The 18,039-nt window shown below is 41.6% G+C and overlaps 1 protein-coding gene across 24 annotated transcripts in view; it reads left to right on the forward strand.

Annotated features, from left to right (window-relative positions):
* Nucleotides 1-18,039, forward strand: part of PLEKHA5 (pleckstrin homology domain containing A5) — a 178,869-nt gene that overhangs the window by 134,638 nt on the left and 26,192 nt on the right. For 9 of the 24 annotated variants that reach the window (XR_008332562.1, XM_053406978.1, XM_053406979.1 and 6 more), the window contains 5 exons: nucleotides 3,892-4,356; nucleotides 10,272-10,740; nucleotides 12,746-12,832; nucleotides 16,396-16,515; nucleotides 17,288-17,341. Coding sequence is in view for 23 of the 24 variants with exons in the window: in XM_053406978.1 (XP_053262953.1) it covers nucleotides 3,892-4,356; nucleotides 10,272-10,740; nucleotides 12,746-12,832; nucleotides 16,396-16,515; nucleotides 17,288-17,341 (1,195 nt within the window). In the remaining variant the exon portion in view is untranslated. Of the gene's footprint in view, nucleotides 1-3,891; nucleotides 4,357-10,271; nucleotides 10,741-12,745; nucleotides 12,833-16,395; nucleotides 16,516-17,287; nucleotides 17,342-18,039 lie in introns of those variants that run through there. The other 15 variants (XM_053406957.1, XM_053406963.1, XM_053406969.1 and 12 more) reach the window with 8 other exon arrangements.

Below are 18,039 nucleotides of genomic sequence, written 5' to 3' on the forward strand. Positions count from 1 at the left end.
CGCTGTGGGATTGTCGTGCAGCTGTTTGAGTACTCTCCCCCTCAATTCCCCTTCGGGTATATATAGCGCCCCTCTGTAATACAATGCCCCGTTTCTTTCTTCAAAACCCCCGGGGTCTTCTCCCTCTCTCCTTAGACCTCTGAGCTTGTCCTGGGCGTACTCATCATTTACCGTTCCCTCTACCAGTTCTCTTTGCCCCACCCAGGCCGCACCACACACCCAGTGGTCCTCTGGGATAATATGTCTCTCTTCCGGCGCTCCCTCCCCCTCCAAATATTCAGGTTTGCGAGAGAGAGCGTCCGCTCTGATGTTTTCTGGACCTGGCACATAGCAAATTTCAAAATGGAATCTGGAGAACTCCTGGGCCCATCTCACTTGTCGTTGGTTGAGCACCCGTGCCGTTCTCCAATACTCCAAATTCTTGTGGTCCGTACACACTTGCACCTTATGTTGTGCGCCAATTAGTAAGTGTCTCCATCTCCGGAACGCTTCGTGAATGGCGAGTAGTTCTCGGTCATATACCGTGTAGTTCCTCTCGGATTTGTTCAGCTTACGCGAAAAGAAGGCACACGGTCTCCATTCCGACTTATTGCTCCCTGGCTGAAGCAGCACCGCCCCCACCGCCCGGTCTGAGGCATCAGTTTCCACTCTCATGGGTTTTTGTAAATCCACATGCAGGAGCTGTTCTTCCGAAGCGAATGCCCTTTTCAATTCCTCAAAAGCATGCTCCGCCTCCGCCGTCCAAACGAATTTCTTCTTGCTGCTTAGACAGTCCGTGATGGGAGCCGTTAAGTGGGCAAAGTTCTTGATGAATTTACGGTAAAAGTTCCCAAACCCTAAGAACCTTTGCACATCTTTTTTTGTTTTCGGTGTCTTCCATTCCAGCACCGCCTGGACCTTCCCTGGATCCATGGCTAATCCCTTGTCTGATAAGCGGTACCCCAGGAATTCCACCTCCTTGGTGTGGAACTGACACTTCTCCAATTTCACCCACAACTGGTTTGCTTGCAGCTGGCTCAGCACTTCCCTGACATCCTTTACATGCTGCTCCTCATTCTCTGAATATATCAGCACATCATCGAGGAAGGCCACGCAATTCTTGTAGAGCAAAGGTCCCAGTACGTGGTTCATGAGCGATTGAAAACAGGCGCAGCCTGATTGTAATCCGAATGGCATAACGAGATATTCAAACGCCCCCAAAGGGGTGAACATGGTGGTTTTCCATTCATCCCCCTTCTTTATTCGTATCAGGTTGTATGCTCCTCTCAGGTCCAGTTTCGTGAATATCTTTCCCTTCCTCACCCTGGTCAAAATGTCATCAATCCTGGGCATGGGGAAAGTCACTGGTTCTGACACGGCATTTAGGGCCCGGTAGTCCACGACCAATCTCGGTTTATCCGTGTTTTTTTTGTCCACAAAAAACACTGGGCTCCCCCCCACCGCTCTGGACTCTCTGATGAAGCCCCTCTTCAGGTTTTTATCAATAAACTCCCTTAACTCCTGCATTTCCCTGTCTGACATGGCGTACAGCTTGCCCACGGGGAGCTGGGCCCCAGGGACCAGATTAATTTGGCAGTCAAAGTCTCTGTGCGGTGGTAATTTATCTGCTTCCCTTTCACTGAAGACCTTGCTCAGGTCAGCGTATTGTTTGGGCACCTTCCCTTTGTCCGCCACTTCCGTCCCTGCTAGAGAGGCTTTTGCCCCTTCTGGCACCTTTCCCTCTCTGCAGTGTTCCAGACAATGTGCTGACCCAAAGGAGACCACTCTCTGATGCCAGCCCACTAGCGGGTCATGCAACGCTAGCCAGCTCATTCCCAAAATGACTGGAGCCCCTCCCAGGGTGGCTACATTGAACGCTATCCTCTCAGTGTGCCTGGCCACCCTCATAACCATTGGGACGGTTTGTAGGCTGACTTCTCCTCCCAGCAGCTCCCTCCCATCGATCGTGGTCACCTGCAGGGGGTTGCTTAAAGGGAGTGTCTGTATCTGGTGTTCAGCTGCAAACTCCTTGCTCATAAAATTACAGGAGCTGCCTGAGTCCAGCAGCGCCTTAGTCTTTAGTGGGTATCCGTTTGCCAGCTCTAGCAACACCTCTATTACTAGGGCTGGTCTTGGAGGTTCCGGAGTGGGCACTTTTACTGCTCCTTGGCCTGTCTGCAGTGCCCTGACAGAGGCAGACAGGCGTTGGCTTTTACTGGCTCCTGGACTTCCTCCTCCTTCCCCCCAACAGCTCCAGCCATCCCTTGCCATTCCTTTCTTTGCGGGCAGACTCTGGCAAAGTGACCTGGCTGCTGGCAGAGATAACATTTCTTGGCGCTCTTTCCCTCCTTCTTCCTCCCTTCACTGGGATTTGAAACTGCGCGCGCGCGCGCTGTTCCAACTTCCATCGGCTCTCCTGGCGGGAAACTTGGTTCTGGAATCTCTGGAATGCGGAAATCCCTCCAACGCTCTCCTTTCCCCTCCCGCTTCTCCAAGGCTCTTGCCTCCTGGCGTGCTCCAATGGTCAGCGCTGATTTGGTCAGCTGGTCCATAGACTCCGCCCTGGGCGCCCGGGAAAGTTCATCTTTCACCGCCGAAGAAAGCCCCTCTTCAAAGAGCATTTGAATGGGTTCCGCCGAAAGGTCCCACCCCAATCTATGTATCAACATTGTAAACTCAGTCCAGTACTCACGAACCGATCGGCTCCCCTGTTTGCACGCCATCAATTGTCTGCGCACCAGCCCCTGTTCAATCTCGCTGGAAAACATCAAATCCATGGTGCGAAAAAACTTCCTCGCGTCCTTCAGCATGTCACTATTCCCTGCCATCAGGGGTCTGACCCAATCTCTCGCCCCTCCTTCGAGATGGCCAATCACAAACGCCACTCTCGATGCCTCGTCGGGAAAGTCATTAAACTGCAGTTCAAGAGCATACTGCATCTCTGTCCTAAAGGCTTGGTAGTTCCTGGGGTCCCCCCCAAACTTCTGCACCATTCCTGGCATCTTTCTTGCTAGTGTAGCGCCTTTTGCCTTTTCTGCATCCTGCGCCCTCCTTTCTTCTAGCCTCGCCGTTTGCATTGCTAGCTGGAGTTCCAACACTCTGTACCTTTCTTCCAGGCTTGGACCCTCTCCAGCTCCTGCTGCTCCTCCGGCTCCGGCTGGGTTACTCATGATGCCTCTCTGCACAAGCTGCTTTCAGGGACTGTCCGATTGCTGTGATGGGATGATGAGCTGCTTGTGCGTAAAATCCTAATCCCTCAGAGTTTGGCTAAGTCCCCAAACCTCTGTCTGTGATGGAGCTCCTTAAACATGACTCCATCAATCGCTCGTTGAATCGGACAGTGGGCGTTTACGGAACTTCTTCCAGCATAAAAGCTCCTTAACGGAAACGCGTCTTCTGGACTCTCGGCGTGACAGTTTCCGCCGAGGAGTGGGTGTCCCTACAGGAGGTCCTGAAATCTCCCCACTGCTCCCGCTTGAAGTGTCTCTGAGCCCTCCCTCCGACTCACTTTCCCTTGGAACTCCACTTCTCCCCCTGCTGGTCCCCTCCTCCGCTGAATGGTCTCTCTCACCCTCCATGAGCCCTTTCACCTCCTTAGTCTCAGATGGCAGTTCCCTGACACATGCCTTAGTAGCTTTTCTGTCTGGATGCAAATATATCAGTGTGGGTTCAAAGTTCAGTACTTTTGTTGAGGTCTGTAATCTTGTACCCTATATGTTTGCCTAGCTTGTAAGTGCTGCATGAGTTGCAAGAGTTTGGATTAGATGACCCTCAGGATCCCTTCCAACTCTATGATTCTTTGATTCTAAGACTGAAGAAATTGCACGCTACTTAGTAAACACACTCAAGTGTACCTGTTTCGGCATATTTCTAGTGATGTTGTTCTCCAGTGTGTATTTCTTCCTTTTTTAGAGCAGACAAGATGACTGCTGAAAACACACCACCTCGTGAAGTGAATAATATTGCAAACCACAGAGTGCTAATTAAACCAGAGGCACAGAATAATCAGCGGAACAAAGAAGTGAGCAAAATGGAAGACAAAAAGGCCTTAGAAGCAGAAAAATACGGATTTCAAAAAGTTGGGCGTGATAGACCTTTAACAAAAATCAACAGCATAAAACTGAATCCTTTGGGGTCAGAGTATGGGACTTTGCCAGCAAACACAGTTCCATCAGGACACTACAGGCCAATTCATTTAAATGGGTCAGAGAAAGCTGTCAACCTTATTCTAGGAGACTCTGGAGATGGAATCCATCACAACACCATTCACTCACACATAGAATCTGAACGTGTTATACAGAGAACTAATTCAATGCTTCAGCTGGAACAATGGATTAAAATACAGAGAGGAAAGGGGCAAGATGAAGAAACAAGAGGGTAAGTAATTTCAGAATTATTTGCCAATCCTGACTTCTTGGTCTCAGTGTATACTGTGACCCTGTTTAATGCTACAGTAAAATCTTAGTTGAAGCGCCAAAGGATTCCTGAAATAATCCTATATTACCTCTGTTGCTAAAATATAGGATTTCAAACAGCATCTCAAGGCCTATCTAGAACTTAAATTTATTTTGATTTATATTGCACTCTGTCCTAAAGTCCTATAGACTTCTGGTAACAATCATATGTAAAAGGTTGGGCATCTTTCCCAGAACAGCTGTTCCAAGGGCAGACAATAATAATAATAATAATAATAATAATAATAATAATAATAATAATAATAATAATATATTTATTTATACCCTACCCATCTGGCTAGGTTTCCCCAGCCACTCTGGGTGGCTTCCAACAAAATATTAAAATATAGTGGTCTGTTAAACATTAAAAGCTTCCCTAAACACGGCTGCCTTCAAACAACAAGGTGCCCTCCAGATGTTACTGGACTAAAGCTTCCATCATCCTTGATTATTGGCCCATTCTGATTGGGGCTGATAGGAGTTATAGTCTATCTGGAGAGCACCACTTTGGAAATCCCTGGTCTATTCCCTGTTTATCTACTGCTCTGTCCTGCTCTTCATTCTAGATTTCTTTCTTTCATTAAGAAGCAAAAGTGGAACCAGTCATCAGAAGACTTTCCCTGTTGCAACTATTAAACTATTAAGCCAGCGTGGTGTAGTGGTTAAGAGTGGTGGACTCGTAATCTGGTGAACCGGGTTTACTTCCCCGCTCCTCCACGTGCAGCTGCTGGGTCACCTTGGGCTAGTCACACTTCTCTGAAGTCTCTCAGCCTCACTCACCTCACAGAGTGTTTGTTGTGGGAAAGGAGATTGTTAGCCACTTTGAGATTCCTTAAGGGAAGTGAAAGGCGGGATATCAAGTCCAAACTCTTCTTCTTGTATCTCATCTTAATATCAGTAGCTCGGTTAGGAGCTCTTCGTGGTCTCAGAAGTCTTTCACAAACTTGCTGATGATGCTGGGAGTTGGACTTCTTCCATGAAAATCATGCATTTCCATGCTGAGCTTATTATTATCATCATCACTATCATCAACATTAAATTTATTACCTGCTGTTCACCAGCAGGTCCCAGGATGGGTTACAACATTTGTGTGTTTTTTTAAAAAACTGTTTTAAGTTGCATAGCTCTGTTGCAAACTTATTTACACTCCTCTCTCAGTTCAGCAAGGCAATGATTAAAATGTTGAATAGCCTTTTTCCTTATATTTTTGTAACAGAAAATACTGTTGATCAACTAAGTTTAATAAACCAATGTATGAATAAATCTAATTCCCTCACACAAAGAAGCTTTTTTCCCTCCCTTTGTGTGAGTGAGAAAGCAAGTCAGGGAGCAATCGGTTATCTGTAATTTCATGCTATAGCTGAAATATGGTTAGTGGGTTCCAAATAAGCCAGAATTCAGAAGCCATCTTTAAAATATGGTTTCATACTCTCCCTTGTTCAGAAGCCAAAAACCATCATTCTTGGCTCATTTCCCAGCTTCTGTGAAGGGAGGAGTAATGTGACGGTATGTTGGTGCACAAGGTTTTTTCCATAACTCTGTTAATTAAGCCAAGATATGATCATCAAAATGCAGTCATTAGGTCTCTTTCAAATTACAAGCAATGGCTTGGCTCACACATCATGCTAAACTAAGTGAAGTCTAAGCACAAATGTGCAGACTCCCGAAAGGAAGATTGCAGCTTCTTCGTTCCTCAGCTACACTGATCTAGGCCATAGTTTGTCTTAGGGTGCCATCAAGACCGAGGCTTGTGGTTTACTTCTGTCTGGATTAAGTATGAACTGTAACCACTGTTTGTATGGGAAGCCTAAACCACAAACTCAATTAGTCTCAGTTTGATGCATCAGCAAAACAACCATGGATGAGCAAAACAGCTGCAGACTCCTCCCCCAGAATATGCACATATGTGTGAAGTCATGGCTTGGCTGATCAAAATGTTCAAAACAGGCATGTGTCTTTTTATACTGTAGATGTGTTAAAAGTTGAAGTTTTACAATACCAACAGTGCATTTCCAATACTTGTTTAGAGAGTTTTAATGCTGTGACTAAATGATTGACACCACTAAGTAGTATTAAGATGTGAAATTGTGGTTCTGCATGACAGCAAACCCTTGGCAGGAATCTGAACAGCAGTGCCTAGTCCTCGTTGCTCAGTTTTTTTATTATAAAATATTTCACTCCAGCATTCCACTTGAGTATCTAGAAGTGGCACCACAGTATCCCACCTTCTTCTCTAACTCCCAGCTCCCAACTTGAGCGAAGACTCTGGTTCCATAGTTTACTTTGGGAAGAGCAATCACATGATAGGTCAAGCAAAACATTGCCTGTCCCCACTTCTTTAAATGTGACTTGTACATGAAATATCACTTTTGATGAGGTAATGAAAGGCGCTAAGAAGTGTTTGAGATTTCAAACTTCAGTTACGATTGCACCTGAGGAAAAGACAACAGTTTAAGTTATATTGGTCATTTTCTTGGGATATTACTTGATTTGGCTTTATTTTGACTTCCGCACGTCGGAACTTAGTTGGCTTAATGTTCTTTAACATGGTGATGGGTATCCTTTATCCTGGGTCCAATAGTCACTCAAATAGAGCTATGGATATTTAATTTTTTTATTAAACTAAGTCTGCGCAGAGGTGCTCTGTGATTTTTAGAATGTATTTCTCTTTTTTTTAATAATATTTTTATTGAACAATTTTTAATATAACAAAAACAAAACATACATAAACAAACATCAGACAATAATAAAACATAAAAACAAGTACCATTTCATAACCCAATTTGTAAACCTTACTTCCTCGACCTCCCCTTACTTCCCGTTTCTGTATTCCAAATTCTTACAGTTATTCAGCGAAATCTTGCCTTATTTTATTATAAATTTATAATATTCACCCTTATTCTCTTTATCATAACCCTTACTGATAGTAACCATTTATTTTAATCCAACATCATTCTAACTGTCACCAATTTTATAATGTTTCTTTAAATACTCCTTAAACTTTTTCCATTCTTCTTCCGCCGCTTCTCTTCCCTGGTCTCGGATTCTGCTCGTCATCTCCGCCAAATTCATATAGTCCATCACCTTCATCTGCCATTCTTCCAGTGTGGGTAGATCCTGTGTCTTCCAGTACTTTGCAATGAGTATTCTAGCTGCTGTTGTAGCATACATAAAAAAGGTTGTATCTGTCTTTAACACCCCCTGGCCGACAATACCCAAGAGAAAGGCCTCTGGTTTCTTGGTGAAAGTATATTTAAATACCTTTTTCAGTTCATTGTAAATCATTTCCCAGAATGCCTTAATCTTCGGGCACGTCCACCAGAGGTGAAAAAAAGTACCTTCCTTTTCTTTACATTTCCAACATTTATTATCAGGCAAATGGTAAATTTTTGCAAGCTTGACTGGGGTTATGTACCACCGATTTTTAGAATGTATTTCTCAACCCATTGTACATTTTTATCATACCTCCCAGCTTCCTCCTCCAGCCGTCACCATGTTAAGTTTCCCCCCCAGTTTTAGTGGGGTTTAAATTTATGTGTTACACATGGCAAAGTATATGTATCTTAAGGAAGGGTATGCATGCATATAAACAAAATTCGATAATGACATTTTGGGGACGGGGGGACAACCCATACATGGAAAATTGGGCTCTATTAATAAAAGGCATAACTCTGCACTATGGTTGACTTTGAAAACATAAATTAATGTGTGAGGGGGAAGGAGGAAAAGCACAAGTGCACAGCGCAGTCCCATTCTCCAAACCATGATTATGTGATCAGAAACATTATGTTCATTCTGGGACACAGTGCTAAATGTGTACCGCTCAAGGTATATAATAGAATGAATCAAGTATTCCCAGAAAGAAGGGGTAGGAGTGGAATATTTTACATTTCATCACATTTTTGCATTAAATGGTTTTGTTTTCAATGTAAACAGGCATAGGAACTATGAATCTATCCCAATTTGAATTCTTTTTAAAGGTTTTGTCATGGTATCATTATATTGGCTAAATTCCCAAACAAACTCATTCCATTGTAGGAGTTTTATAAGAGCAGAAGCTATTTACAAAACATTATTAACTGGCAGGAGCCAAATCCTCTTGATCATGGAGAACATATTGTTAGTTAAATATGGATGAAATTGTTAACACAGGTCATATACTTAGAAATGATGGCTTTGTTTGAAGTTAATTTGTAAAAGAGAGACGGTGGGGTTTATGTCATTATTTACTGCTTTGGAATAAATAAATTCCATTCTCTTTGAACATACGCTAGGATATTAAACCTTTAAAGCACAGTACTTAGGGCAATGTAATGAAAGGAAGTCAAGTTCAGGAGCACAAATATAATATAAATAGTAGAAATTAGGTAGGGGGACCTCTTTTTTACTCCCTCTCCTATCTAAACCTGCAAATTGTCACTCTCACTTGGTTGCCTATGCTGATTAGCAGTTGCCTCAAGGCAAGTAGCAGATAATGCAACCCTTTTAAAGAAATAATAACAATATTGCAACTGTCTTTATCCTGCCTCTGCATAGCCTCAATTCAGTTTTCAGTGTTCAAAACAGTTCCCTTAAAAGCACTTTAAATGCCTGGGGCTGTGCAGCAGGGGAAGGCAGTGTTCAGCCTTGTGGAATCTACTTTGTGTTTTACTAGAATCCCAAGATCCACCAATGGGAGCAAGGTGTAAGGCTTAGAATGAAAGAGCATGACACCCTCTAAGCTGCTAATGAGCACAGAAATTTGTTTTACTCCTCTTACACAAAAATTATTCTTAGTCACCCTCAGTTTTTTTCCACACACACACACTTACCTGCAAGCATGCCCAGTGCACTGCCTTCGCATGAAGCTATAATAAGGTGGAAATGAATCAAATGGACTGGAGCTTTTGGCCAATTTGAAAATATATAATTAATTGAAAAGGTCATGTATTCGCCACAGATGGCCAACTGTTCCATAAAACTAGTTCACCACACCATAATTCTGAAGGAGGATTTCATGGTTATTAAGTTGTATACCGGGAAAGGAAAAAAAATAGTCCTTGAAACTAAGATATGTGCAATGTAGCCCATAGTATAAAAGGGGAAGGAGATAGAAGGAAGCTGGTAAACCTTAGGAGAGATTAGCAAAGCCAGACATTGCATATGTTTAACTGGAGAAGACTCATTTTTATGGCTGTGCATCCTCCATAGATTGACTACAGGTAGATAAGGCCTCTGCATTTCTGCATGTTTTTCTTCCCTCTTCTTGTTGTTGTGGTTGCCAGAACAATTGTTTTCCCTTAAACATATATGCATACCTATGTGTGAAGCACCATGAGGAAGCATGGCTTCTGCAGCGTTAGTTTCCATCTAAGCAGTAGAGCAATGGAACTGATCATTTTCCCCTAGACCAGTAGCTATGGGATTTGCAGAGTCCCCAACAATGTGAATACTCCTTTTTACCGTACATATGGGAAATTGTGTATTTTGGCTGCCTGTAACCCAGCTTTCCTCCAAGGAGCTCATAGGGTTCCCCCATCTTATTCCCACTGTTGTGTGGGTGATCCCCTCTGTGGCACCAGGGGAATCTCTTTCAGGGATGAGTGCATAGATGGTTCTCCTTGGATACAGATAAATCCATGATACAACTAAAAAACAGAGTCTATTATTTAAAACAAGTGACATGTTGAGAGTTTGACTGCTCAGCCACAACAGATGTGGCCTTAGCAAAAAAAGGGGGCGGGGTTTACAATAATTATTTGTTACCCTCAAGATAGACTAGAGAAGAAGAAAACTAAATGTTGTTTATTCCTGTGCCTACTTACATTTTGAGTTACTGAAGGAGGATTCTTGTTTCAGCATAATTTCATATCAGACATTGCCAAGAAACATGCCAAGCCATCGACCCCAAATTGTACCTCGATATCCAGAAGGTTATCGAACTCTACCAAGAAATACCAAAACCAGGCCAGAAAGCCTCTGCAGTGTGACACCCTCTATTTATGACAAGTCCCTTGGATCGTTACCAACTGAAGACAAAAGAAGATCTATGCGAGATGACACCATGTGGCAACTCTACGAGTGGCAGCAGCGGCAGTTTTACAATAAGCAAACAACGCTTACTAGACACGGTACTTTAAGTAGTCCCAAAACCATGATTAATATATCTGATCAAACAATGCATTTGATTCCCACATCACCTTCCCATGGTTCGATAGCAGGTTTCCAAGGATACTCACCTCAGAGGAACTACAGATCAGAAGTGTCCTCACCAGTGCAAAGAGGTGATGTAACAATTGACCGCAGGCATAGGCCACATCATACAAAGGTGAGATGTTTTTATTGTATAGCTGTATATTGTATTGTATATAGTTACTATATGCTATAAAATGTATAACTTGGAACTAGTCTTCCCATCATGTATTGATATTGTGTGGCTCACAAAAGAAATACCAAATATAAAGCTTCGGGTTAAAAACATCCAGTTAGCTCTGATTTATATGCTAGTTCCCTCTGTGATAGAGAGAACTAGCATATAATTGAGAAAATTGCACTAGGAGTTAACGGGAGTAGAACATCATAAGTGTGGGTTGAAAGATAAAGTCTTTCCGTTTCATGTGCCAGTGCTTCCTCTGACATGAGATGTTCCCAGGGCTTTTTTTGGCAGAACTCAGTTCTAGCACCTCTCAGGTGGGCGCCATTGCCATTATAAAAGAACAAGGGAGGTGTTCATTGTGAGTTTCAGCACCTCTTTTTCTAGAAAAATGGCATGGGATGTTCCCAAATAAACAGCTGCTTGTCGAACGGACCCAGCTAAGCCTCCCACCTCACCTGAGCAGTTAGCATGTCTGTGACAGAACTCTGACCCTTGAGAAGTCCTTGCTTGAGATCTTCATTTGATGCCCTTTCTCACATTGCCCCATCCAATGAAGCAGGGCAGGCAGTCACTGGGGAGGCCTTTTCAGTGATAGGACCATCTTAAGTTTTTTTTTAATGGGCTTGTAAACTGCCCAGAGAACGAAGTTTTATGTGCACTATATAGATGCAACAAACAAATAAAATAACGAACTCCACATCTGTTGTGTAGGTCCCACCCATTCAACCAGTTCACCATTAGCATAAGAAGAGCCTTGCTGGGTCAGGCCAAAGGCCCTTCTAATCCAGCTTCCTATTGTCACAGGGGCCAACCAAAAGCCTATGCTAAACCCGCGAGTAGGACCTAAGTGCAACACTGCTCTCCCACTTGTGATTCCCAGAAACTGGTATTCAGGATCATACTGCTTTGAACAGTGAAGGGGGGAGAACATGGGCATTGTGGCTACTATTCGCTCATAGCCTTTTCCTACATGAATTTGTCTAATTCTCTTCTAAAGCTATCCAAGGTTATGGCCATTGCTGCCTCTTGTGGTGGCAGATTCTATAGTTTAACTATGCACAGTGTGAAGAAGTATTTTCTTTTATTTGGCCTGGGCCTTTCAACATTCAGCTTCATTGGATGGCCTTAGACACTCGTATTATGAGAAAGGGAGAAAAACTTTCCATACCATGCATAATTTTGTCTATCATCTTTTTTTTCTAAACTAAAAAGCCCCAAATGTTTTAACATTTCATTATCTTCTCCCATTCACTTCTTCCATGTGTACATATAGGACAAGGAACAGATATTATGTGCACTTGCCATTCTTTGCATATATAGAGTGTATTTATTTTGTGCTTGAACATCTTTATCCTTTTTGAAAGTACTGCTATTTGAGAAGTTTCCCTTAAGACTGTTTCCTTGTGCAACATTTTTCAACCCCCAGCTTCACACTTATTGGCTGCATTTTGTTGTATATTGTTCTAAAATCACAGGGAAGTCTTAAGAACATATGATGGAAAGGAGCTGTGTATGTGTCTGTTTCTAAAAAAGCAGCTGTGCCAAGAATTAGGACAAAACATGTCATTTATTCAGTGCATGAATGTCTATAAACGTGTCCTAGTTTCTGGACATAGCAGTGGCTTATAGGAGAGCACTCAATGACTTTTTAAAAAGCAGTTAATTAGGAGCACTTAATGGTACAAACTTTAGTGAATGGAATACCTTATTAGTTGTAGTTGGTGCTTTTTGGACCTTCGAGGGCATTTTGACATTTGCAAGGTTCAAGCTGAAAGTGCGGCGATTTAGTGTATTTCTGCTGGCACGTTATTAACCAGAACCTTCACTTTAGACACCTTTCATAAACCCTAAGTTGACTTGGAAAATCATACTTAAAACACAACATTTAACCTTTGGTTTGAAAAGCTTTGACAGGCACCCCGAATTATATGTGCACGGTTTTGTTTTTTCCCCAAAGCAGCATGTCTTTGTGCCTGACAGAAGGTCGATGCCAGCAGGTCTGAGTGTACAGCCTATTACTCCCCAGAGCTTGCAAGGCAAAACGGTGAGTGGCATTTTTATATTTAGCCCATCATTTTTTATTTAAGAACAACTTATAAAATACAACACGTAGCACAGTGACTACTCTAGTTATAGAATCTGTATTAAATGCAGTTTCCATCTTTGCTTTTTCATTAAATCGAGGTTTTCCTTCTAAACAGTTTAAATCTATTTTGATGCTGCATTAAATTTTGCAAGAGTAATCAGATAACCTTTTAATTCAAATGCTATTTGTACTATGCAATTCCTATCTGTGAATAATTTGTCTTTTTGAGCCATGTAAGTATTTCATTTTAAATATCTCTAGAGCAACAGCAAGGCACCTTTACGATTTTATTGTTCTTCATTTCACAAATTGACCTACCATTAAGTTGTTAATTCAGTTGTGGAGGGGAAATACCAATTACCAGAGCTTTTCATTGCTGCAGAATGGAAGTCGCAGTTAACTAGGAAATTTGGTGCTGCAGGCAGTTTATTATACATTGTGCTGTCTTATGAAAAGAAACTATCCATCCACTAATTGCACATTTTTATTCACATCATTAAAAGTATTTTACCATTCAATACCTAAGGTTTAGATGAGGGATTATAGATTTGAGCAAACATTTTTGAGAGACCTTTAACTCAAATATGACCACTTTTACTAGCTGAAACCTTAATTTCTTCCAGGCGATTTCTCTTCCCTCTCATTTCTTAGTAAATAATGTTTTTCCAAGTGAAACACTAATGAGTATATACTGTATTAGGGGAGTGTAGGTTAATCATTATGAAACCTGTTAGCTCTTGAATATAGGAAAATTTCTTGCTCCCTCTGCTGGAATTCATTTAACACTGCCAGTTGCTAAAACCATACGCTGTAGCCAAGGAATACTTTCAGTTCATTACTTGTAATATATAATTCAGGATTTCTGATTATGTGGCTCACCTAAAGCATCACAGTTGAAGCCCTCTTCCAGAACTCTGTGGGGCCCCAGTGATGTGGATGCCTGAATAATAGACCTGACCTCTCGTTTTATATGTTAAAGAATGTTCCACGTGAGTAGTGTAACATTTCCATGACCTAAATGGAACAGTCCATGGCTCAGAAAATTTTTGTGCATGTGATAGAACTCTCTTAGGTCTTTCACATGAGCAGCTGAATGTGCAAAGCAAATCGCTCCATTTTACATCTCATGACAAAAAAGATGCTTTACATAATTGGTTGCTTTATAATTATGAGAGAGCTTCTGAAATATGTGTCAGTATCTGAATCGTAAGTTAAGTTCAGATTTCAGGAACTGTTAAGAACTGAGGGCATGAATCTTTGGGATTTACTAGCAAGTAATATATTAGGATAGAGTGAGGAAACAAATTTCTGCCTGAGAATCACATTGGAAGTTGCATTCAGAGGTGGGTAGGGTCGGAGCCCAAAGTGGGCTGAGTGACGCACAACTCATACTTTTGTTCAGTAGAAATTGCTTTGTTTACATCATTTACATACAAACAACATACAAATGTCAATGGTTTTAGTTGCTTCGTGTTGCTTCTCGTGAGGATCTTCACTGTGCACTTGCTTCAGAAGAGAGAAGTGGGCAGAGCATCACCATAGTTAAACCTAGGGAATCCACTTCCACAAAAGAGCAGTGATGGCCACCAACTTGGATAGCTTTAAAGACGATTAGACAAATTCATGGAGGATAATGGTAGCAGCAGCTACTCACTGTGATAGACCTGTTCTACCTCCATAGTTGGAGGCAGCATGCTTCTGAATACTAATTCCTGAAAACCACAGGTGGAGAGAGTGCTGTTGTGCTCAGGCCCTGCTTGTAGGATGCCCAAAGCAAGTAAGGAATGCTGCAATTACAGGATGCACTTCTTTGTTCACCACTGCTGCAAAATGGTGGTGAGCTGAATGAAAAGCCACTGTGACTGGTCCACATGCCACCAGTTGCCCACCCCTGCATTAGGCATACATAAGAATAAATTACAATGAAGGGTTGCACTGCAAAGGTGCTTTGTTCAGAAAATTAAATAGATGTGGACATTGTAGAAGGAGCTGTCTATGGAAGGCTGAGGTCAGAGTGCAGGTTGAGTGGGAGCCAAGGAAAGCCTGTACAACAAAGAGAGAGTACTTTGGGGGTTGGGAAGATCGCGTATAAGTTATAAGTTAGTCAAGTGTTTAATTTGGATGAGATGAAAAGTGTACTCCTAAGACAGGAGTGGGGAACCCATGGTCTTCCAGATGTTGACTCCACTTCCCGTCATCCTTGACTAGTGGCCATGCTGGTTGGAACTTATGGGAGCTGCTAAACATCAGGAGGGCCACAGGTTCCCCATCCCTGTGCTATTGCTTTCAAGAACTAGGAGGGCTGTCTTCTACAGATACCGGTGGCAAGACAAATCAGAACAACATGGAGGACTGACTCTGGGTTGCATCCAATTGTGTCCCTCCACTGATGGAGGCCTCCTTAGTTCAGCTAGCAGATGCTTCCATCAATGGAAGTGAGCAGAGGCAACATTTTATTTCATTATTTGCTGATTTCCCATTCACTCTTCAGCCCTGAGCTTCCTTAAAAACTGCCCCAGAGGGTTAGGGGGATCTTAGTGTGGTAGGTGGCATGGGAGGGGGCTGCAGGAGGAAAGGGAGCTTTGTGAACATCAAGCACACCCATTTTTAGTCTACGGAAGTGTTGGTGGATCAAATAAAATCCTTCCATCAGAAGATAGACACAATTGGATAAAACCCTATATTAGTTAAGAATTTAAATATATTTATACAACAGTTGTTTGGGTTTAAGTGCCGTAGTCTCCTTCCTTTGCGTGAGTGCAGGCTTTTGGGTCACTAGCATGGAGTTCCCTAAGAATATATTTGGCTTGGGCTAATGGTATTACTGTACTTTAATTCTTCCTTGATTCTCAAGCATTTGGATCTTCCTATTCAACCTTCAAGTTCTAGCATGTATAATTGTGTTGAAAAATCTTAGATGTGTTTGGGAAATAGTCTCTCAAAAAAACTGCTGTGATTGCATTAAAGGAGAAAAAACAGGAAGTGTGTTGTGTTTTGGATCTACAAACTTTGACAGTGTAATTTTACAATTTATACTTTTAGTAAAAGTTGTATGTGTGTTTTTAATATTTCATTCTTTGTTTTTTTTCTTTGGCCAGCATTTGAATAAATTACTCAGGTGCTACAAAACTCTTCCTTGTTTCAGATACCGTAGTTTCTGTTGCTATCCAATTCTTTTAAAACATACCAAGCAAAACTTGAGTATACCCATCCTCTATATTTCGTGACCGTGGTGCGTTTTTCCTCCTCCCTTCGCACAATATTGCTAGCCTTTGTGTGTAGAAGTTATTACCATGAGTTTCAGAAGCTTCGCGGTTTTAAAGCTCTTCTCACCTCCTCTTAGTTTAGTTGTATTCTGTTGGCAGACATTGTTGGTTCCCTTTTACTTTGAAGAGGTTCACACAGTTTAGATGTAGCATGATATCCAGCATTATCAAACACAAGTATATATCTGAAGTCTTGTGCAAGATAATGATTAACCTATTTTCCACTCTTTGGCTTCTCATACGATACTCCTTCAGCCAGAGGAGCTCACGCTGCTGCTTATAAAGCTGAGAAGGCAGCAAGCCGAACTGAGTAGTATCCGGGAACACACATTAGCACAACTCATGCAACTAAAACTTGAGGCCAGCAGCCCAAAGGTCAGCTATGAAGTGATGTTTGTCATGTGCCATCTTCACTTATTCTTAGCCATTCATTAATCCAAGCTTGCATTGTACCATTGGTGCCAACCTCCTCTAATGTAGCTTTTTAGAGCGTCATTGTTTTCCTGGCATCTGTGGTGGTCTGCTATTAACCCTTTGAGTTCTAGTGTGGATGTTGAATACATTGCAACAAAAAAAATAGGAATGCGTTCAAATACATTTCACTTTAAATTTTGCAAGTTACGCAGATTACACACAAATATGAAGCCCAAGTAGGTAAGGGTGGTGATAAATCTACCATAACCATTTCGTTTTGTTTTCTCATCTTTGAAATGATTTATAATATATACATGTATTATTTATAATAATACACACAAACGTATCAAAGGGTTTATAGTTGTCTGTGTAAATTCAACATGACCATGGTGGTTTTTCTTAATTTTGTTTTAATGTTAAGAAGTTGTTTGTGCGGCTAATATTACTAAATCTGCAATTGCAAACTAATGCTTTATTACTTTTCAAAAGCAGATGTTTGGTTATAATTTTGCTTCCTTCTGTCATTGGAGTATTGATTGGCTTTTCAAAATATGCTAATGCAAATTCTAGGAAGACCCAGAATTCAATGTAATTCTCGCTTGGATTAATATGACAATATAATCTAAAGGTTGAAATTAGAATTTGTAGTTCTCTTTCTTTTCTGACTGACCTTTTCCACATCTTCATATCTGTCCTTTTCTTCTCTCCTTCCTCTTTGAATGCTGCTTGCTAGAATGAGATTCTTTCTCATCACCTTCAAAGGAATGCCATATATTTGGATCATCAGGTGGGATTCATAGCTTATTCTTGTATATTTATATCTGATAACATGTTGACACTATTTGTTATCATTTAAACTTTTAAATGGTACTGTCTCATTTAAAATTTTACAGGGCAGATGGTGAAAATGTTTCTCCAAGTGCAGATAGCACAATTTATATGCTAAGGTCATTGTTCTGTGCCATTCATACTCTTTGTCCTAAAGCTGCAGCTTGTCTGCTAAAATAAAATGGGGTCCAATATTTGACTGCGTTCAGTTATTTACATGACATTGTTAATGTGAAATGCAAAATGAATATTTTAAAAATAATCCTAAAAATATAGTGTTTATCACAGTAGCTATACCTGGCTTTTGTCTGCCTCATCTCTGCAGTCAAAGTCTAAATATATACAAACATTTAATGTAATGAACAAGGATATACTTCCGTCATAGCCATCTTTTTTGGGTGTCAGGAGGAGGAGGAATACTTCAAGAAACCTTTGCACAGAACTTGAAAACTGCATATCTGCCCATTATTTTGTGCGCCTGCTGAGTTGTTGGCACAGGAATTCGGAGTTCTTTAGATTTTCTCAGTTCCCTTTATCTGCATCCTGAAATGAGAGCATGTATTCACTTGACACACCACCAATAATGCAGAGCATTTACAACTCAGTCCATGGCAGCTGTGCTGAGGATGAAGTGCTTCCCATCAAGCAGTAGCACAA

The sequence above is a fragment of the Podarcis raffonei genome, chromosome 10 (assembly GCF_027172205.1).
Source record: "Podarcis raffonei isolate rPodRaf1 chromosome 10, rPodRaf1.pri, whole genome shotgun sequence".
NCBI lineage: Eukaryota > Metazoa > Chordata > Lepidosauria > Squamata > Lacertidae > Podarcis > Podarcis raffonei.